This window comes from Chiloscyllium plagiosum, chromosome 3 (genome assembly GCF_004010195.1).
Source record: "Chiloscyllium plagiosum isolate BGI_BamShark_2017 chromosome 3, ASM401019v2, whole genome shotgun sequence".
Lineage (NCBI taxonomy): Eukaryota > Metazoa > Chordata > Chondrichthyes > Orectolobiformes > Hemiscylliidae > Chiloscyllium > Chiloscyllium plagiosum.
Genome location: NC_057712.1, coordinates 65,606,644 through 65,623,917, shown reverse-complemented (window position 1 = coordinate 65,623,917; position 17,274 = coordinate 65,606,644). Strand labels below are relative to the sequence as shown.

The 17,274-nt window shown below is 40.2% G+C and overlaps 1 protein-coding gene across 5 annotated transcripts in view; it reads right to left on the bottom strand.

The window, feature by feature from the left end:
- The window catches only part of arhgap18 (Rho GTPase activating protein 18), a 131,636-nt gene that overhangs the window by 11,852 nt on the left and 102,510 nt on the right, over positions 1–17,274 (bottom strand). For all 5 annotated transcript variants that reach the window (XM_043683642.1, XM_043683619.1, XM_043683611.1 and 2 more), the window contains 6 exons: positions 16,279–16,424; positions 8,839–9,004; positions 7,878–7,969; positions 6,182–6,259; positions 2,810–2,969; positions 1,716–1,798 (listed from right to left, as the gene is read on the bottom strand). In XM_043683642.1, the coding sequence (XP_043539577.1) occupies positions 1,716–1,798; positions 2,810–2,969; positions 6,182–6,259; positions 7,878–7,969; positions 8,839–9,004; positions 16,279–16,424 (725 nt within the window). The remainder of the gene's footprint in view (positions 1–1,715; positions 1,799–2,809; positions 2,970–6,181; positions 6,260–7,877; positions 7,970–8,838; positions 9,005–16,278; positions 16,425–17,274) is intronic.

The window sequence follows — 17,274 nt, the reverse complement described above, 5'->3', positions numbered from 1 at the left end:
AGGATCCCACAATGAACAGATTGGATCTTAGCTCTGCACTCTTGCCACATCTGGTTGTGAATGGTAGTGGACAATTAAACAACTCACAGGAGATGGCAGCTCCACAAATAACCCCATCCTCAAATGATGGAAAAGCTCAGCACATCAGATCACAACAGTACAAAAGATAAGGCTGGACTATTCACAGCAAGCTTCAGCTAGAAATGCCAAATGAATGATCCAGTCTCCTCCAGTGGTCTCGAGCTTCACAGATACCAGTCATCAGCCAATTCTTTCACTCCATGAGATATCAAGAAATGGTTAGAGGCACCAGATACTGCAAAGGCTATGGGTATAGACAATATTCTGGCAATAGCACTGAACACTTGCACTCCAGAACCTGCCGCTCCCCTACACGGGTTGTTCCAGCACAGTTACAATACTGACATCTAGCCAACACTGGAAAACTTCCCATGTATATCTTGTGCATAAAAAGCAAGATAAAACCAGCCTGGCCAATTAGCACCCAAAAGTCTACTTGATCATCAGTAAAGTGATGGATGGTATCAACAGTGTCTGCCAGATCTAATCAGCTCCTGACCTCATTTTACAGCCTTGGTTCAAACATGGACAAAAGAGCTGAATTCCAGAGATAAATGGCAGCTCTTCACATAAAGGCTGCATTTGACGGAATCTGGAATCTCGGTGCCCTAGAAAACTGGAATCAATGCGTTTCAGAGGGCAAACATTCTGCTGGTTAGGATCATACTTGGCACATAAAAAGATGGCTGTGGCTGTTGGATTCAGTCACCTCAACTCTAGGACATCTCTGCAGGAGTTCCTCAGTGTAGTGTCCTAGACCCAATTGTCTTCAGCTGCTTCATCAAATGACCTTCACTCCATCAAAAGGTCAGGTCAAAAGTGGAGATGTGTGCAATGTTCAGCACCATTTGCAACTCCTCAGACACTGAAGCAGTCCATGTTCAAATGCAATAAGATTTGGGCAATATACATGCTTTTGCTGACAAGTGCCAAGTAACATTATGTCACACAAATGCCAAGCAACGGCCATCTCCATTAGGAGACAATCTAACCATCACCCATTGAAATTCAATGGTGTAACCATCACTGAATCCCCCATTGTCAATATCCTGAGGAGGAGAGGGGAGGGGGTTACCATTTGACTAGAAACTCAGCTGGACACTTGTAGATGTGGTTGCAGGACACTTTGGGATGGAGCTGGGACGCAGGCAGCAGGGTCAGGTGTCTTTTGGGACTGATAACCTTTGAGAAGAAGATCCCATAAATCTCTTGGGACCATTCAAATTATGAAGACCTGTCCACAATTGTATACTCTGGATATAGAATGGATCCATCCTTGTAAATACCTTTCTCACAGAACAACTGAATTTATGGTTTTCATAGGATCTGATAGACACCAGACCAGACAGGAATGACTGGCTCTTAACAATTCAAGGGCTATTAGGAATGGAAACCAAATATTGCCACAACCCAAGAAAGAATAGTTATTTGTGTTAAAAGAACTTCGAAAAATCTGGAAATTTGGAGCACATAAAAGCTTACAGAGCTAGACCCAAAAATGATTTACTGTGTCAAAAATTTATTTTATTTTGAATAAGAAACCAAAATTTAGGCAAAATAAACAAACAATCTTCATATTTTGAAATTAATGTTTGAGGGAAAAGAAGTACATATGTTTAATACAATAGCCATACCTTCAGCGTGTCCCTATTTTGGTCCGGGAGGAGAAGCACCAACAAGTTAAGAGCCTGTAGCTTATGTTTTCTATGTGCTAGATCTGTCAAACAAACATTTGTATCACGTTACTAAAGCAAATCAACCTACAGTGAAATTAATACAAACAGTAGAAATTCATCCGGCAGAAATTAATTCACCCCAAGTGAGGAGCTCCGATCTTGCATGAAATTGGGTCTTGCATTTCGTAAATATTTTACATGAGAGCTGCTGCTGCCTATCACCTCTCTCCTTAACAGCACAAATGTCAGGTCATTTGCCACGTGAGTAATTGTTCAAAGGAAAATCCTGAGAAGGGACTAAAGAGGGAAAGAGGTGAAGTGAAGCTCACTACAATCAAGGTAGAATAAAGGCAGCTTCCTTCCTTCTCTTGGCAATGCAGGATGTCTTTTTGACAATTAAAATAACAAACCTTTTGTTTGTTACTACAACATTCACTGAAGGAGTCTGACAGCATTTTAATTAAATGAGTATTGAAATGGCCAGAGACAATTTTCTTAGGCAGTGGGAGAATTTCCAATTTAACACCTTAACCAACAAACTTAAACCTGCCTGGAGTTAAAACTGGAGCCTTGCTGTTAAGATGTCTATTGAATGAGAAGTTGTTTCAGCTGTTGAAAGCACCCTGCCTCTGAGTTAAAAGATCTAGGTAAAGACATTCATAACATAGCCAAATATAAATTGAATATCAACCTGTAAATCCTTGCAATGAACAACAACAGCAAGTGGTAAGAAATTTGTTGTCAACAGAACAATTTTTTTTGTCTGCGGCGTGACTGAGAGAAGGATAAAATCTTTAATATCACTATTCTTCGTAATTAAACCTAACTAGCCAACATTACTTGTGCCTCTTACCATCACACAATAAACTAAGTCTTGTTGTTAAGACAAATGTCCCTTCCCATTAAAACTTACGAGTAGTTCACCCTTTATCAGTGTTAATCAACTAGGTCCACAGACCCTTTACACAGAGGCTGATTGGTGACAGCACTCCACCTCAGCAAATTATCTGCCAGTGGTTGGTTCTACAACACATGCAACATTAATAACTTACTCTGTACAGCTAGGAAGGCATCAAGGTACTCGAGAGTGACCAACGGATGAGGCAGCTCTCTTATGAAGAGCTTTAGTATACTTGCTGCATCGTGCTGACGTACATTTTCCCAGTTAAAGTTTTTCTCATAGAACTTTGCTTCGAGCTCCACACGCAGACTCTTAAACAGATGGGCGAGAAAAGGTTAATGCTTTATCTTTAACAACATCATAAGTAAAACATTAGTTTACATTTGAGAGCAAGGTCCTGCATATCCCTCTATATTTGGAATGGTTGTTCACAATTATTCTCATGCATATATTTTTAATGGTTGTATAAGAAATTTTGTTTGCGCAAATTAAGAAATCTATTGTGTAATTTATTGATTATTGAATTGCCCTCATGTAACTCACCTGAGTCTCATTGACATTGAAATTAGAGCCCAAGTTTTTAATATGATTGACTAATTAATCATTTAATCAAGTGGACTTCCAGAAGGTTCTTGGGTGCAGTCAAAGAGTCCATATCCCTCAGTCAGGAAGCTTGGGTTCAAAGTACCACCTCTACTGTGTGTCATTACCAGAAGTCACATGGCACCAAGTTATAGTCCAACAGGTTTATTTAAAATCATAAACTTTCAGACATTGTACAAACAAAAAAAAAGAGGTGGGGTTACACGTAGCGCGACATGAACCCAAGATCATGGTTGAGTGCGGAACTTGGATTTTGGTTTCTGCTTGTCAACTCTGTTGTTGTGTATCTCAAAGACCGCCTTGGAAAATGCTTATCTGAAGATCAAAGGCTGAATATCCTTGACCACTGAAGTATTCTCTGATTGGGAACACCTGTTTTGTGCCATTTAAAAATTGCCGATATATATTGGGGTTGTGTTGAAGTATAATGTTTCTTTATAGTGTTGGCTTCCCTCCTTTTGTTTCTGTCATCTTGTTGCTTTTTTAAAAATATTTTCCGCTTTTACAAGAAATAGCTGAGCAGTGCCAGTATGTGGCTGTAGTGCCAAATGTAATATTGGAGTGATATGGGCATTTTTTTCTGCTTTTGCACCATTTTCAATGAAAACGAAATAGTGGAATTGACTGATGACTGTGCACAGTTAAGTCTTGATGATATATAGAATGATTTTCTTTGGTGTTTTGCTTTGCTCTAAGATCACTTTGCCATTTAAAAACTGTCCTGGGCTCAGAGACTCTGGTGCTGATTTGATTTGATTTTATTATTATCAAATCTACCGAGACACAATGAAAAGTTATTGTGTGTGCTATCCAGGCAAATGATACCTTATATAAATACATCAGGGTAATAGTGCAAAATATAGTGTTAGAGCTACAGAGAAGGTGCATAGAAAGATCAACTTTAATTCATGAGAGGTCCATTCAAAAGTCTGATAACAGCAGGGAAGAAGCTGTTATTAAATCTTTGATTATGTTGGCTACTTTTCCATGACAGCAGGAAGTGTGGATGGAGTCAATGGTAGGAAGGCTGGGTTTCATGATGGACTAGGCTGTGTTGATGACTCTAATTTCTTGCAGTCTTGGGCAGTACAGTTACATACCAAACTGTGATGCATCAGGATAAGAGACTTTTTATGGCGTATCTATACAAATTTGGAGTCATTATGAACAGGCTGAACTTCCTTAGCCTTCTGAGCAAGTAGAATGCGTTGGTGTGCTTACTTAACTAACGTCAATGTAGATGGACTAGGACAGATTGTTGGTGATCTTTACTCCTAGAATATTGAAGCTCTTGACCATTTCTAATTGATCGCTATTGGTTTGAGCTATAGGGAGAGGCTGAACAGGCTGGGGTTGTTTCTCCTGGAGTGATGGGAGCTGAGGGGTGACCTTATAGAAGTTTACAAAATTATGAGAGGCATGGATAGGGTAAATAGGCAAAGTCTTTTCCCTGGGGTTGGCGAGTCCAGAATTAGAGGGCATAGGTTTAGGGTGAGAGGGGAAAGATATAAAAGAGACCTATGGGGCAACTTTTTAACGCGGAGGGTGGTACATGTATTGAATAAGCTGCCAGAGGAAGTGGTGGAGGCTGGTACAATTGCAACATTTAAGAGGCATTTGGATGGGTATATGAATAGGAAGGGTTTGGAGGGATATGGGCCGAGTGTTGGCAGGTGGGACTAGATTGGGTTGGGATATCTGGTCGGCATGGACGGATTGGACCGAAGGGTCGGTTTCCATGCTATACATCTCTATGACTCTATGATACAGAGAGGGGCATATCCTCCATTCCGCTTCCTGAAGTTAATGACCAGCACCTTCATTTTCCTGACATTGAGGGAGAGATCATTGTCTTTACACCATGCCACCAAGCTTTCTAACTCTTTCATGTACTCTGTTTCATTGTTGTTTAAGATCTGACCCACTAGTATAGCATCATCAGCAAACTTGAAAATGGAGTTAGAGCAGACTTTGGCCACACAGTCATGACTATTTCATGTGTATAGTAAGAGCTTGAGTATGCTGTCTTGCAGGGCAACCACGTTGGGAATTACCATGAAGGAACTGTTGTCAACTATTCTTACTGATTGTGCTCTGTGGTTCAGGAAGTAAAGGATCCAGTTGCGGAGAGGGGAGCTGAGTCCTACGTCTTGGAGTTTGGAGATGAGTTTGGTTGGAATTATGGTGTGGACAGCAAAGCTGTAGTCAATAAGTAGGAGCCTGATGTAGGTGTCCTAATTCTCCAGATGTTCCAGGGATAGTGTAAGGCCAGAGGGACAGCATCTGCCATGGATTTATTGTGATGGTAGTTGAATTGTAGTGGATCAAGGCAGCTGGGAGGCTGGAGATTATATTCGCCAGAACTAACCTCGTGAAACACTACAAAATGGTAGACGTCAGAGCCAGAGGATGGTAGTCATTAAGACACGCTGCCTGATTTTTCTTTTGCGCTGGGATTATAGTGGTCTTCTTGAAGCAGGTGGGAACCTCAGATCGGAGTAAGAAGTAGTTAAAGATGTCTGCGAATACTCCTGCCAGCTGATCCCAGCAGGATGTAAGTGCACGATTGGGGACTCCATCTGGGCCAGTCATTTCCGTGGTACAATGATGCCCTCACTGTCAGGTTTTCCTCACTACGTCCATGCTTTTGACTAGGTTAAAACAATCTACAGTGATTTTAACAAGTTGTCAACTGGTTTTGATCTCACTGAACAAAGAGCATTAAAAACATGTCGACGGGTTTCTTTTGAAGTCTGTTGATGCACATGCATGATGGCTATTCTATGACACTTCACACTAATTAAATAACTTATTTTAGTGTTTCTTTTGATTGTATTACAGAGTCAGTAATTTAGTGTTTAATTTTACTTTGTGTATCTGCATGTTCCTCCCAGTTGATATTAATTTTTCTAAAAGATACCTTAATTCTTGATGCAAGTCCAGGTACTCGTAGAATCCCTTCTGTGTTTAATCCCTCTTCCTCAATGTGAGCAATAAGCTGCAAAAATATTTTAGTCACATATTAGCAAATTCGTATCATTTGACCCAAAATATCTAAATCAGGGTAAGGCAAATTGTTGACTTCAAAAAGTTACAAATTCTGAACAACTAAGCTATGTAGAAAAATATTTATTTATCTATAACTCATAGATGTACAATACATTGAGGATCATTCATGTATTAAATTCAAATAGTAAGGTTAATGTTACACCAGTTTGAAGTTGCATGGACTCTTAAGCAACCTTAATTAGTCCATCCTCCAAAACATTAAGCTCTTCTTATTAGTTGAGATACTACACTAAGGTGGAGCTGTTTGCCTCCACTGTAGTACTTCTGATGTGATTTATAGAGTCATATGTTTATAGAACATAGAAACAGACCCTTCAGTCAAACCAGTCCATGGCAGCCATAATCCCAAACCCCTCCAAACCTTTTTATTCATGTACTTATCCAAATGTCTTTTAAATGCTGCAACTGAAACCACATCCACCACTTCCTCTGAAACCACATCCACACATGAACACTCTCTGGATAAAGCCTCTCATGTCCTTTCTAAAGGGCGGCACAGTGGCACAGTCGTTAGCACTGTGGCCTCACAGCAGCAGAGACCCGGGTTCAATTCCCACCTCAGACGACTGTGTGGAGTTTGCACATTCTCCCCATGTCTGCGTGGGTTTCCTTCGGGTGCTCTGGTTTCCTCCCACAATCCAAAAAAATATGCAGGTTAGATGAATCGGCCATGTTAAATTGCCGGTAGTGTTAGGTGAAGGGGTAAATCTAGGGGAACGGGTCTGGGTGGGTTGCGCTTCGGCGGGTCGGTGTGGACTTGTTGGGCTGAAGGGCCTGTTTCCACACTGTAATCTAATCTAAAAAAAAAAATCATTCTCCTCTCCCCTTAAAAATATGCCCCCTTGTATTTAAATCATCCACCACAGGGAAATGACACTTGCCATTTATCTTATCTATACTCATGATTTTATAAACCTCAACCTCCTAAGCTCCAATGAAAAAAGTTCCCGACTATCCAACCTCTATCCATAAATCAAACCTTCCATTCCCTGCACTGTCCTGGTAAATCTTATCTGAACCCTCTCCAGCTTGATAAGATCCTTCCCATAGCAGGACGACCAGAACTGGATGCTGTACTCCTGTCTAGGCCTCACCAACATCCTATTCAATCTCAACATGACTTCCTAATTCCTATACTCAAAAAGTCTGAGCAAGTGTGCTAAACACCTTCTTCACCACCCTGTCCACATGTGACACAAACTTCAAAGAATTATATACATGAGCCCCTATGTCTCTGTTTTACAACACTACCCAAGGCCCCACTTAGAATTGAATAAGTCCTGCTCTTGTTTATCGAAATGCAATACCTTGCATTTATCCAAATAAAAATCCATCTGCCATTCACTAAGGCTACTGACCCAATCGATTAAGATCGCTTTACAATCTTAGATAATCTTCTTCATTGGTCACTATCCCCCAATTTTGGTGTCATCCACAAAAATGCCTATGTTTCATGCATGGATATTTTGAGGACTCTGCTATCATTTGACAAAACTTAAATAATTTGAAGTTAATTTCAATCGAATACACAGGGATTCTATACTTACTTTGTGAAGTATGAGTGGGACCTTAGTCCCTGGAACTTTTTTCTGATCCTGTTCCAATAGCACTGACAGCGGAACCCCAAACAATCCCGTTTCTGAAAGCACACATTGAAAATCCAGACTTTACTGAACTTTAAAGGAGATCGTATCTTCCTATACTTTATGACTGAAGCAAAAACCTGATATCATTGCATTATGTTATATTCTAATTCACATTAAAAAGTATTTCTACCTTTTTAAACTGGCAGAGAGTTCAAAACTTAAGGTCAGAAATAATATTATAGAATGATTCTAATCTGAAATGGAAGAGAGGGAGAAAGGTTAACTCTTAATGTGTAGGAAGTGTTGAACATTGAGTATCTGGGACAGATTTCCTGATGTAGTTTTCAATTGAGCATTACGTGCACCTGGATGACTGTTAATCTGGTGATCCAAATGACTTTGCAAATTCAGACTCATTTCCATAATCTGGGATCACAACTGTATTTCATTACATTGACTTCAGTAGCCAGAATATTTGAAGATTATACTAGGACTAGAAAAATAAATTGCCTCATATGATTGTTAACCTCAAATTTTTCCTGGGCTGAAGATAATAATTAGCTTATTGTAGTGACAAGAGAGTTTCTTGTGTTATTTTCCTACTATAAACTTTGGACTTTACTCAAGACCAGAACTGTTAGCTGTTGTTATCTAAAGTGAGACATTTACATTGCTGGGGGAATGTTAAGTAGTTCAAGATACGAGGTACAATTTTCCTCATTTACTTATCCCCATGTATAGCACAGGTTCTAATTTTAAGTGTTGGTTCCACCTGAGAGAAATTATCGCAATCAAGACCATACGCAAAAAGCTGAAACAACACGAATGTTAACATAAGTGGAAACTTTACGCATAGACATTTACATTTTTCAACCTCATACAGAATCAGTGTTTCAAATTGAAATATTATTTTCCTCATTACCTCTGATTTTGATCTTCATTGCTTTATGATGTTTAAAATCCACACCTAGAGTATCATACATAGCTGTTATTTCAATCAGAGCCAATGAACGAACTTTCTTCATGTCCTGAGGTGCAAGATCTCCAGCTTTCGTCGTACCAGTCTTTTCCTTTGGCAGCCGGTAGTTCTTAAGAAGAAAAAAAGAAAAATGGCAAAGACTTTATAGACAATTGATACTTTAAAAACAATCATTGTGACATAACAATTCTGGCATTGTATTCATGCACAACAAATAGCATTAATTTTTACCGTAATTGCTTAAAAGGATAAGTTTAATGTGAACATATTCGGTGAAGTATGGAACATTTGGAATTATGCCAAGAGCACTTATCAAATCTTTAGAAGGAGACACAACACTGACATACAGGAATCTGGTTATTGTGTCATTGTGGAGATGTAGCAATTAAATATTGCAATCTGGTAATTAACTGTTATTATGAAGATATAGCAGTGATGTCCTGGTGCCTAGATATAAAATATGGATGAGGGACAATGTTTAAGAAGACATGCTTCAAAGAAATGAGATATTTACTCAAATAAGTTAAGGGAAAATTTTCAAAGAAGTTTGAAGATCGTATGAGGAAAGATTGAGACACTTGGGGCTGTTTTGAGGGACAATGTTTAAGAAGACATGCTTCAAAGAAATGAGATATTTACTCAAATAAGTTAAGGGAAAATTTTCAAAGAAGTTGTAGTGGAACTTAGAAGTAAGAAAGGGACCCCCAATAGGCAACATAAAATTGAGAAACAAAGGAGGATAGTGGGTTAGTATAGGTTAGGTGGGCTTGGATGGGCGCAACATCGAGGGCCAAAGGGCCTGTACTGCGCTGTATTCTTCTATGTTCTTCTATGTTCTATGTCTATGTTCTAAGTTGTAGTGGAACTTAGAAGTAAGAAAGGGACCCCCAATAGGCAACAGAAAATTGAGAAACAAACTTGTAAGGAGATTTCAGTTATCTGTAAGAATAACAGGGTGGTTATGGTCAGGGATTTTAACTTTCCAAACATAGACTGTCACTGCCATAGTGTTAAAGGTTTAGATGGAGAGGAATTTGTTAAGTGTGTACAAGAACATTTTCTGATTCAGTATGTGGATGTACCTACTAGAGAAGGTGCAAAACTTGACCAACTCTTGGGGAATAAGGCAGGGCAGGTGACTAAGGTGTCAGTGGAGGAGCACTTTGGGGCCAGCGACCATACTTCTATTAGTTTTAAAATAATGTTGGAAAAGGTTAGACCCCAATCTAAAAGTTGAAATTCTAAACTGGAGGAAGGCTAATTTTGATGGTATTAGGCAAGAACTTTCAAAAGCTGATTGGGGCAGATGTTCACAGGTAAAGGGACGACTGAAAAATTAGAAGGCTTCAAAAATGAGATAACAAGAGTCCAGAGACAGTACATTCCTGTTAGGTGAAAGGAAAGGCTGATAGGTGTAGGGAATGCTGGATGACTAGAGAAATTGAGGGTTTGGTTAAGAAAAAGAAGGAAGCATATGTCAGGTATTAACAGCAGAGATCGAGTGAATCCTTAGAAGAGTATAAAGGCAGTAGGAGTACACTTAAGAGGGGAATCAGGATGGCAAAAAGAGGACATGAGATAGCTTTGGCAAATAGGGTTAAGGAGAATCCAAAGGGATTTTACAAATACATTAACAACAAAAGGGTAACTAGGGAGAGAATAGGGCCCCTCAAAGATCAACAAGGCAGCCCATATGTGGAGCCACAGGAGATGTGGGGAGATACTAAATGAGTATTTTGCATCAGTGTTTTCCATGGAGAAGGACAGGGAAGATATAAAACGTGGGGAAATAGATGATGACATCTTGAAAAATGTCTCATTACAGAGGAGGTGGTGTTCGATGTCTTGAACTGCATGAAAGTGGATAAATCCCCAGAACTTGACCAGGTGTACCCTTAAACTCTGTGGGAAGCTAGGGAAGTGATTGCTGAGATCTTTGTAACATCGATAGTCACAGGTGAGGTGGCGATAGACTGGAAATTGGCTAACGTCTGGTATTTAAGAAGGATGGTAAGGTCAAGCCAGGGAACTATAGACCAGAGAGCCTGACATTGGTGGTGGGCAAGTTGTTGGAGAGCATCTGGAGGGACAGGATTTATACATATTTGGAAAAGCAAGGACTGACTAGGGATAGTCAGCATGGCTTTGTATATGGGAAATCATGCCTCACGCACTTGGAGCTTTTTGAAGAACTAACAGAGGACTGATGAGGGCACAGCAGTCGATGTGATCTATATGGACTTCAGTAAGACATTCGACAAGGTTCCCCATGGGACACTGGTTAACAAGGTTAGATATCATGGAATACAGGGAGAACTAGCCATTTGGACACAGAACTGGCTCAAAGGAGAAGAACAGAGGGTGGTGGTGGAGGTTGTTTTTCAGACTGGAGGCCTGTGACCAGTGGAGTGCAACAAGGATCGGTGCTGGGTCCACTGTTTTTCGTCATTTATATAAATGATTTGGATGTGAACAGAGGAGGTATAGTTAGTAAGTTTGTAGATGACACCAAAATTGGAGGTGTAGTGGACAGCGAAGAAGATTACCTCAGAGTACAATAAGATCTTGATCAGATGGGCCAATGGTCTGAGGAGAGGCAGATGGAGTTTAATTTAGGTAAATGAGAGATGCTGCATTTTGGAAAAGCAAATCTGAGCAGGACTTATACACTTAATAATAAGGTCCTGCGGAGTGTTACTGAACAAAGAGACCTTGCAGTGCAGATTCATAGTTCCTTAAAAGTAGAGTCACAGGTAGATAGGATAGTGAAGAAGGTGTTTGGTATGCCTTCCTTTATTGGTCAGAGTATTGAGTACAGGAGTTGGGAGGTCATGTTGCAGCTGTACAGGACATTGGTTAGGCACTTTTGGAATATTGCATGCAATTCTGGTCTCCTTCCTATCAGGAAGATGTTGTGAAACTTGAAGGGTTCAGAAAAGATTTACAAGGATGTTGCCAGGGTTGGAAGATTTGAGCTATAGGGAGACACTGAATAGACTGGGGCTGTTTTCCCTGGAGCACCAGAAGCTGTGAGGTGACCGTATAGAGATGTATAAAATCATGAGGGGCATGGACAGGGTAAATAGACAAGGTGTTTTCCCTAGGGTGGGGGAGTTCAGAACTAGAGGGCATAGGTTTAGAGTGAGAGGGGAAAGATATAAAAAGGACCTTCCCATACAGAGGGTGGTGCGTGTATGGAATGACCTGCCAGAGGAAATGGTGGAGGCTGGTACAATTGCAGCATTTAAAAGGCATTTGGATGTGTATATGAATAGGAAGGGATATGGGCCAAGTGCTGGCAAATGAGACTAGATTAGGTTAGGATATCTGGTCGGCATGGACGAGTTGGACTGAAGGGTCAGTTTCCATGTTGTACATCTCTGGGACTTTAAAGATATTTTGTTTATGCTTTAAAGGAGGACTGTTTAATAGACAGCATAAGTACCTACAAGCAGGAGCTGACTTTAATAGGAACTAAAGGAAGTGCCTTTTAAAAACTTTATATTTAAACTGATATCTCTTTATTTACCCTCAATGTCATTCAATTAGATGACCAGTTCTATTCCTGTCTTTTTACCCCAATGGTGAAAAAGGCAACAATTAAATTGTAAGAGACCTAGAAGTCTGTATGGCTTAGTACAAAAGTTGGAGATAATGAGAACTGCAGATGTTGGAGAGTCAGAGTGGATAAAGAGTGGAGCTGGAGAAAGCGCAACAGGTCAAGCAGCATCAGAGGAGGAGGGACGTTAGTGTTTCAGGTCAGGACCTTTCATAAGGACCGCGTGGGATGGGCAAAAGGTGAATGTAGGTAGGAGGTGGCTGTGATTGGACAGTGGAAAGGGTGGAGCAGATAGGTAGGAAAGTAGATGGATAAATTAGGTCAGGTTAAGGGGGTAGGTTGGGGGCATTTGGAAACTGGTGAATTCTATGTTAAGGCCATCAGGTTGTAAGCTCTCAAGTTGGAAGATGAAGTGTTCTTCCTCCAGTTTGCATGTGGCCTTGTGTTGACAGTGGAGGAGGCCCAGGATGGACTTGTCATCAGTGGAGTTGAAATGGATGGGAACTGGAAGGTGGTATTGATTGAAGTGTATGGACCATAAATGTTCCCTAAACCAGTTCCCGAGTTTGTGCTCGGTTTCTCCGATGTAGAAGAGACCACATTGTGAGCAACAAATGCAATAAATCAGGTTAGAGGAAATGCATGTAAATCTCTGCCAGACTTGGAATGAATTTTTGGGCTTTGGATGGAAGTGATTGGAGGGATGGGGGGTGGTGAGTGGAAGGTGTGGGGACAGGTTTTGCACCTCCTGCAGCTGCAAGGGAAAGTTCCAGGTTTACCTCTCCACCCCATCTGCTCTTCACAGGGACAGTTCCCTCTGCAAACCATTAGGCCTACACTTCTCATCAACCCCTCCTCCACACCTGGAACTGCACTCTGCGGTCACAAGACCTGCAAAACCAGCCTGGAAACTCTACATCGATGAGACTGAACCCAAACTTGGGAACTGGTTCAGGGAACATTTATGGTCCGTATGCTCCAATAACAGCACCTTCCAGTTGCTATCCATTTCAACTGCCCCTCCCTCGACGACATGTCCATCCTGGTCCTCCTCCATTGACAACACAAGGCCACATGCAAACTGGAGGAAGAACATCCCATCTCGCTAACATACAGCCTGAACATAGAATTCACCAGGTTAACATCGAATCTCCTAACCCCCAGCTCATCACAGGCCCAGCCCACCCCTTAACCTGACCTAACATGTCCATCTTCCTTCCCAACTATCCACCCTACCCTTCCCAATGACTAATCGCAGCCACCTGTTACCTGCATTTAACTATTGCCACCCCACCTATCTTTCCCCCCAGCCCCACTCCCCTCCATTGCTCCCTTGCTCCTCCCCCAGTCCTGATGAAAGGTTCCAACGTGAAACTCTTGATACTAAATTTGACCAATCAATGCACAGCAATAATCATTAAACCAATAGAATTTTAAATCATGACATGCTGTCATAGAATATAAGTCTATAAATATCATAATCAATTGTATGCACATATAAATATGCATACAAGGAAGAGTAGACCATTCAATAAGGTCATGTTTGACCTGATGTTTAGTTGATGTAGTCTAGGGAGATGCTGAATAAGCTGGGGCCATTTTCCCTGGAGCATTAGAGGCTGAGGGGGTGATCTTATAGAAGTTTATAAAATCATGAGGGGCATGGATAGGAAAAATAACCACTGTCTTTTCCCCAAGGTAGGGGAGTCCAAACCTAGAGGGCATAGGTTTAAGGTGAGAAGGGAAAGATTTAAAAGGGACGTTGGGGAAATTTTTCATGCAGAGGATGGTGTGTATATGGAATGAGCTGTCAGAGGAGGTGATGGAGGCTGGTCCAATTACAACATTTAACAGGCATCTAGATGAGTATATGATTAGGAAGAGTTTAGAGGGATCTGGGCCAAATACTGGCAAATAGGACTATATTAATTTTGGATATCTGACCACCATGGATGAGTTGGGCCAAAGGGTTAGTTTCTATATATCATTATGAATCCGTGACTCTAGTATATGGCTATTTATTTTCCTCCACATATTCCATCAGTGTTTTTGTTTCTCTTTCCTGCAGGTAATATAGCATTCAATTCATCATCAGAACATATCTTTTCATATCCACTTGCCTAAATAGTTATTCTTCCTAACGATCTATTCTCGGCTGATGCTAACGTATTAATATTTTGAGGCAGTAAAACCAACCTTCAGGACAGGTTCACCTCCAGAAAGTCATTAATGATGGTAACCCAAAACATTTCCATTGTACACTTCTCAAACTGTATTGACCACACATTAATGAACAATATAAATGGAAACACACAAATCTTTTTAAAATAAAAAAAGGGTAAGTTAAATAAATAGTGGTGTCAATTAGGGACCAAAAATCATCTTGTGAAGTTGGAGAACAGTGCTAAAATACTAGGTAGTACTTTGAATCTGCTCCAGAGTCTGTTCTGTGCAATAGAATGAGATGTGCTTGTATTCAATAAATGAACATTTACTGAATTAGCTGTACTCAATTCTGTGGGACTGGATTGGTAAAGACCTGGTAGAATGCTCTGACAACATGGATTTTAATTTTGTCAGATGGAGAAATTTGAATTTAATTCATAAATCTTTAAATGATAGCTTGTCTCAGTAATGGTGATTGTTGCTGTGTAAGGATTTCAGAATTCGGAAATCCATCTTGGAATTATGTCATAGGGTTACACATCCCAGAGTATAAATAGCAGTGTGGGTGGTGTTAGAACACACTGGAAGAAACTTAACAAAATTAGGTGGGAAGACATGTGATCACATGGAGATGAACTCATGAAAATGATAGATTAGTCCTTTGAGATCAAAGCCTGGTGTATATATAATTTCCATGTATAGCAGTATTTAGTATTAATGTAAAAAATGGTTTTACTTTGAAGTCTAAGCCTGAAGATAGTTCTTGACTTTGCTTCTCTTCAACCAGTCTGTAAAGTACAGAAACTCAAAGCATGGTAACAAACTACATAATTCTCTTATTATGAAACAATGATCAAGTCTCAAAAACTGGTTCACTAATGTCCTTTAGGGAAGGAAATCTGCCATCCTTAACTGGTCTGACCTACACGGTACTTCAGACCAACAACAATGCAGTTGGCTCTTAACTGCCCTCTGAAACAGCTTTCAGCCACTCAACTATAGGACAATTAAAATTGGGCAACAAATGCTGGTTATGCCAGCAAAGCCCATATTCCTTTGGTTTTGAAATGATGCACAAGGAAGGAAAGTTGTACCAAAACCTTTTTATATAACTAGTTAGGCCCCAGTTAGAGTATAGCACCCAATTAACTTTGGACATCACACTCTAGGAAGGGCATCAAGATGTTGGAGAAAGTGCGGAAATGATTTACAAGAATGGTATGAAAAATGTACAATTTCAGTTTTGTGGAGGGACTGGAAAAGTGGGAGGTTTTTGGCATTAGATAAGGTTACAGGACAATTCAATCAATCAGTGTGATAAAAGTGATGAAAGGTTTTGGTAAAGTAAGGGAAAACTGCTTCCAGTGAGAGCAGAGTTGGAAACTACAGGACACAAATTTAAAGTAATTTGAAGATGATCAGAAGCAATATCAGGGACAACAAACTTATGCGGTGGGTTGCTATGATCTTGAGTACATTAACTGAAAGAGTGGTATAAGTAAATTTAATACAAACTTTCAAAAGATTATCAGATATGTACTTGAAATGAAAAGTTTTGCAGGGCAATGGGGAAACCATGCAGAACTAATTAGAAGTTCTCTGTAAAGGCTATCACAGACACGATGGACCAAATAGCCTCTCTCTTTGTTTCTACTTACGGGAAGGGATGAATCATCGTCTCGTATCGGATTTTCATTGTTTAATTTATCCTTCATATTTGCAGCCTGCTCAGAGTAAGAGATTTCTAAATTGATATCTGTGTGCTGGATGCTTTCGTCCTTAATAGTCAGATTATCCAGCTGCCCTAGAAGGAAAAGAGATGCTTGTCATTGTCCTAAATGAGAATATTTTCAGTTGAGAACTGGACTTCAACATTTAATGTTCCTGCAGCATAGTTCTGTCAAATTCAGGCTTCTTCCCTGCTGTTATTACACTGCTGAATGGACCTCTCTAATTTCAAATCTAACGTTGATCTTGCTTTGTGCACCTCCTGTGCAGCTGTAGCCGTGTATGTGTTGCTCTGTCTAGCAATCTATGATCTGTACGTTCTTGTTTGCTATCATCTGCCTCTACTGCTTGCAAAACAAAACTTTTCACTGTACATAGATACATACAGATCAAAGCAAATCAAATTATGAAAATGGCACATATGACATGTAGAGCATGGAAACCAGAAGACAATTTATTATGTATGACATTATACCTTTGTATAGGAATTGTATTTATGGATAGTATTGTTTTCATAAAGCACTCATGATAATAACATTGTATCACAGCACACCTAATGATCAAGAACTCAACAAAGAAAATTTTAACTGATTTGTTAGAAATTGTAGAATATATTTTTAAAAGCTGTCAAATGCTTGGCCTCATGAAATAACCAAAAAGTTAAATAAGGAATTAATTGAAAAACACCCAGTGCTGCCAGAGCTGAACATTATCCAAAGTTTGTGCGAAGATTTGTAGCTCGGGTGCTCGTTGTTGTGGTTCTGTTCGCCGAGCTGGAAGTTTTTGTTGCAAACGTTTCGTCCCCCAGCTAGGTGACATCATCAGTGCTTGGGAGCCTCCTGCGAAGCGCTTCTTTGATGTTTCTCCGGTGTTTATAGTGGTCTTATCCCTGCCGCTTCCGGTTGTCAGTTTCAGCCGTCCGCTGT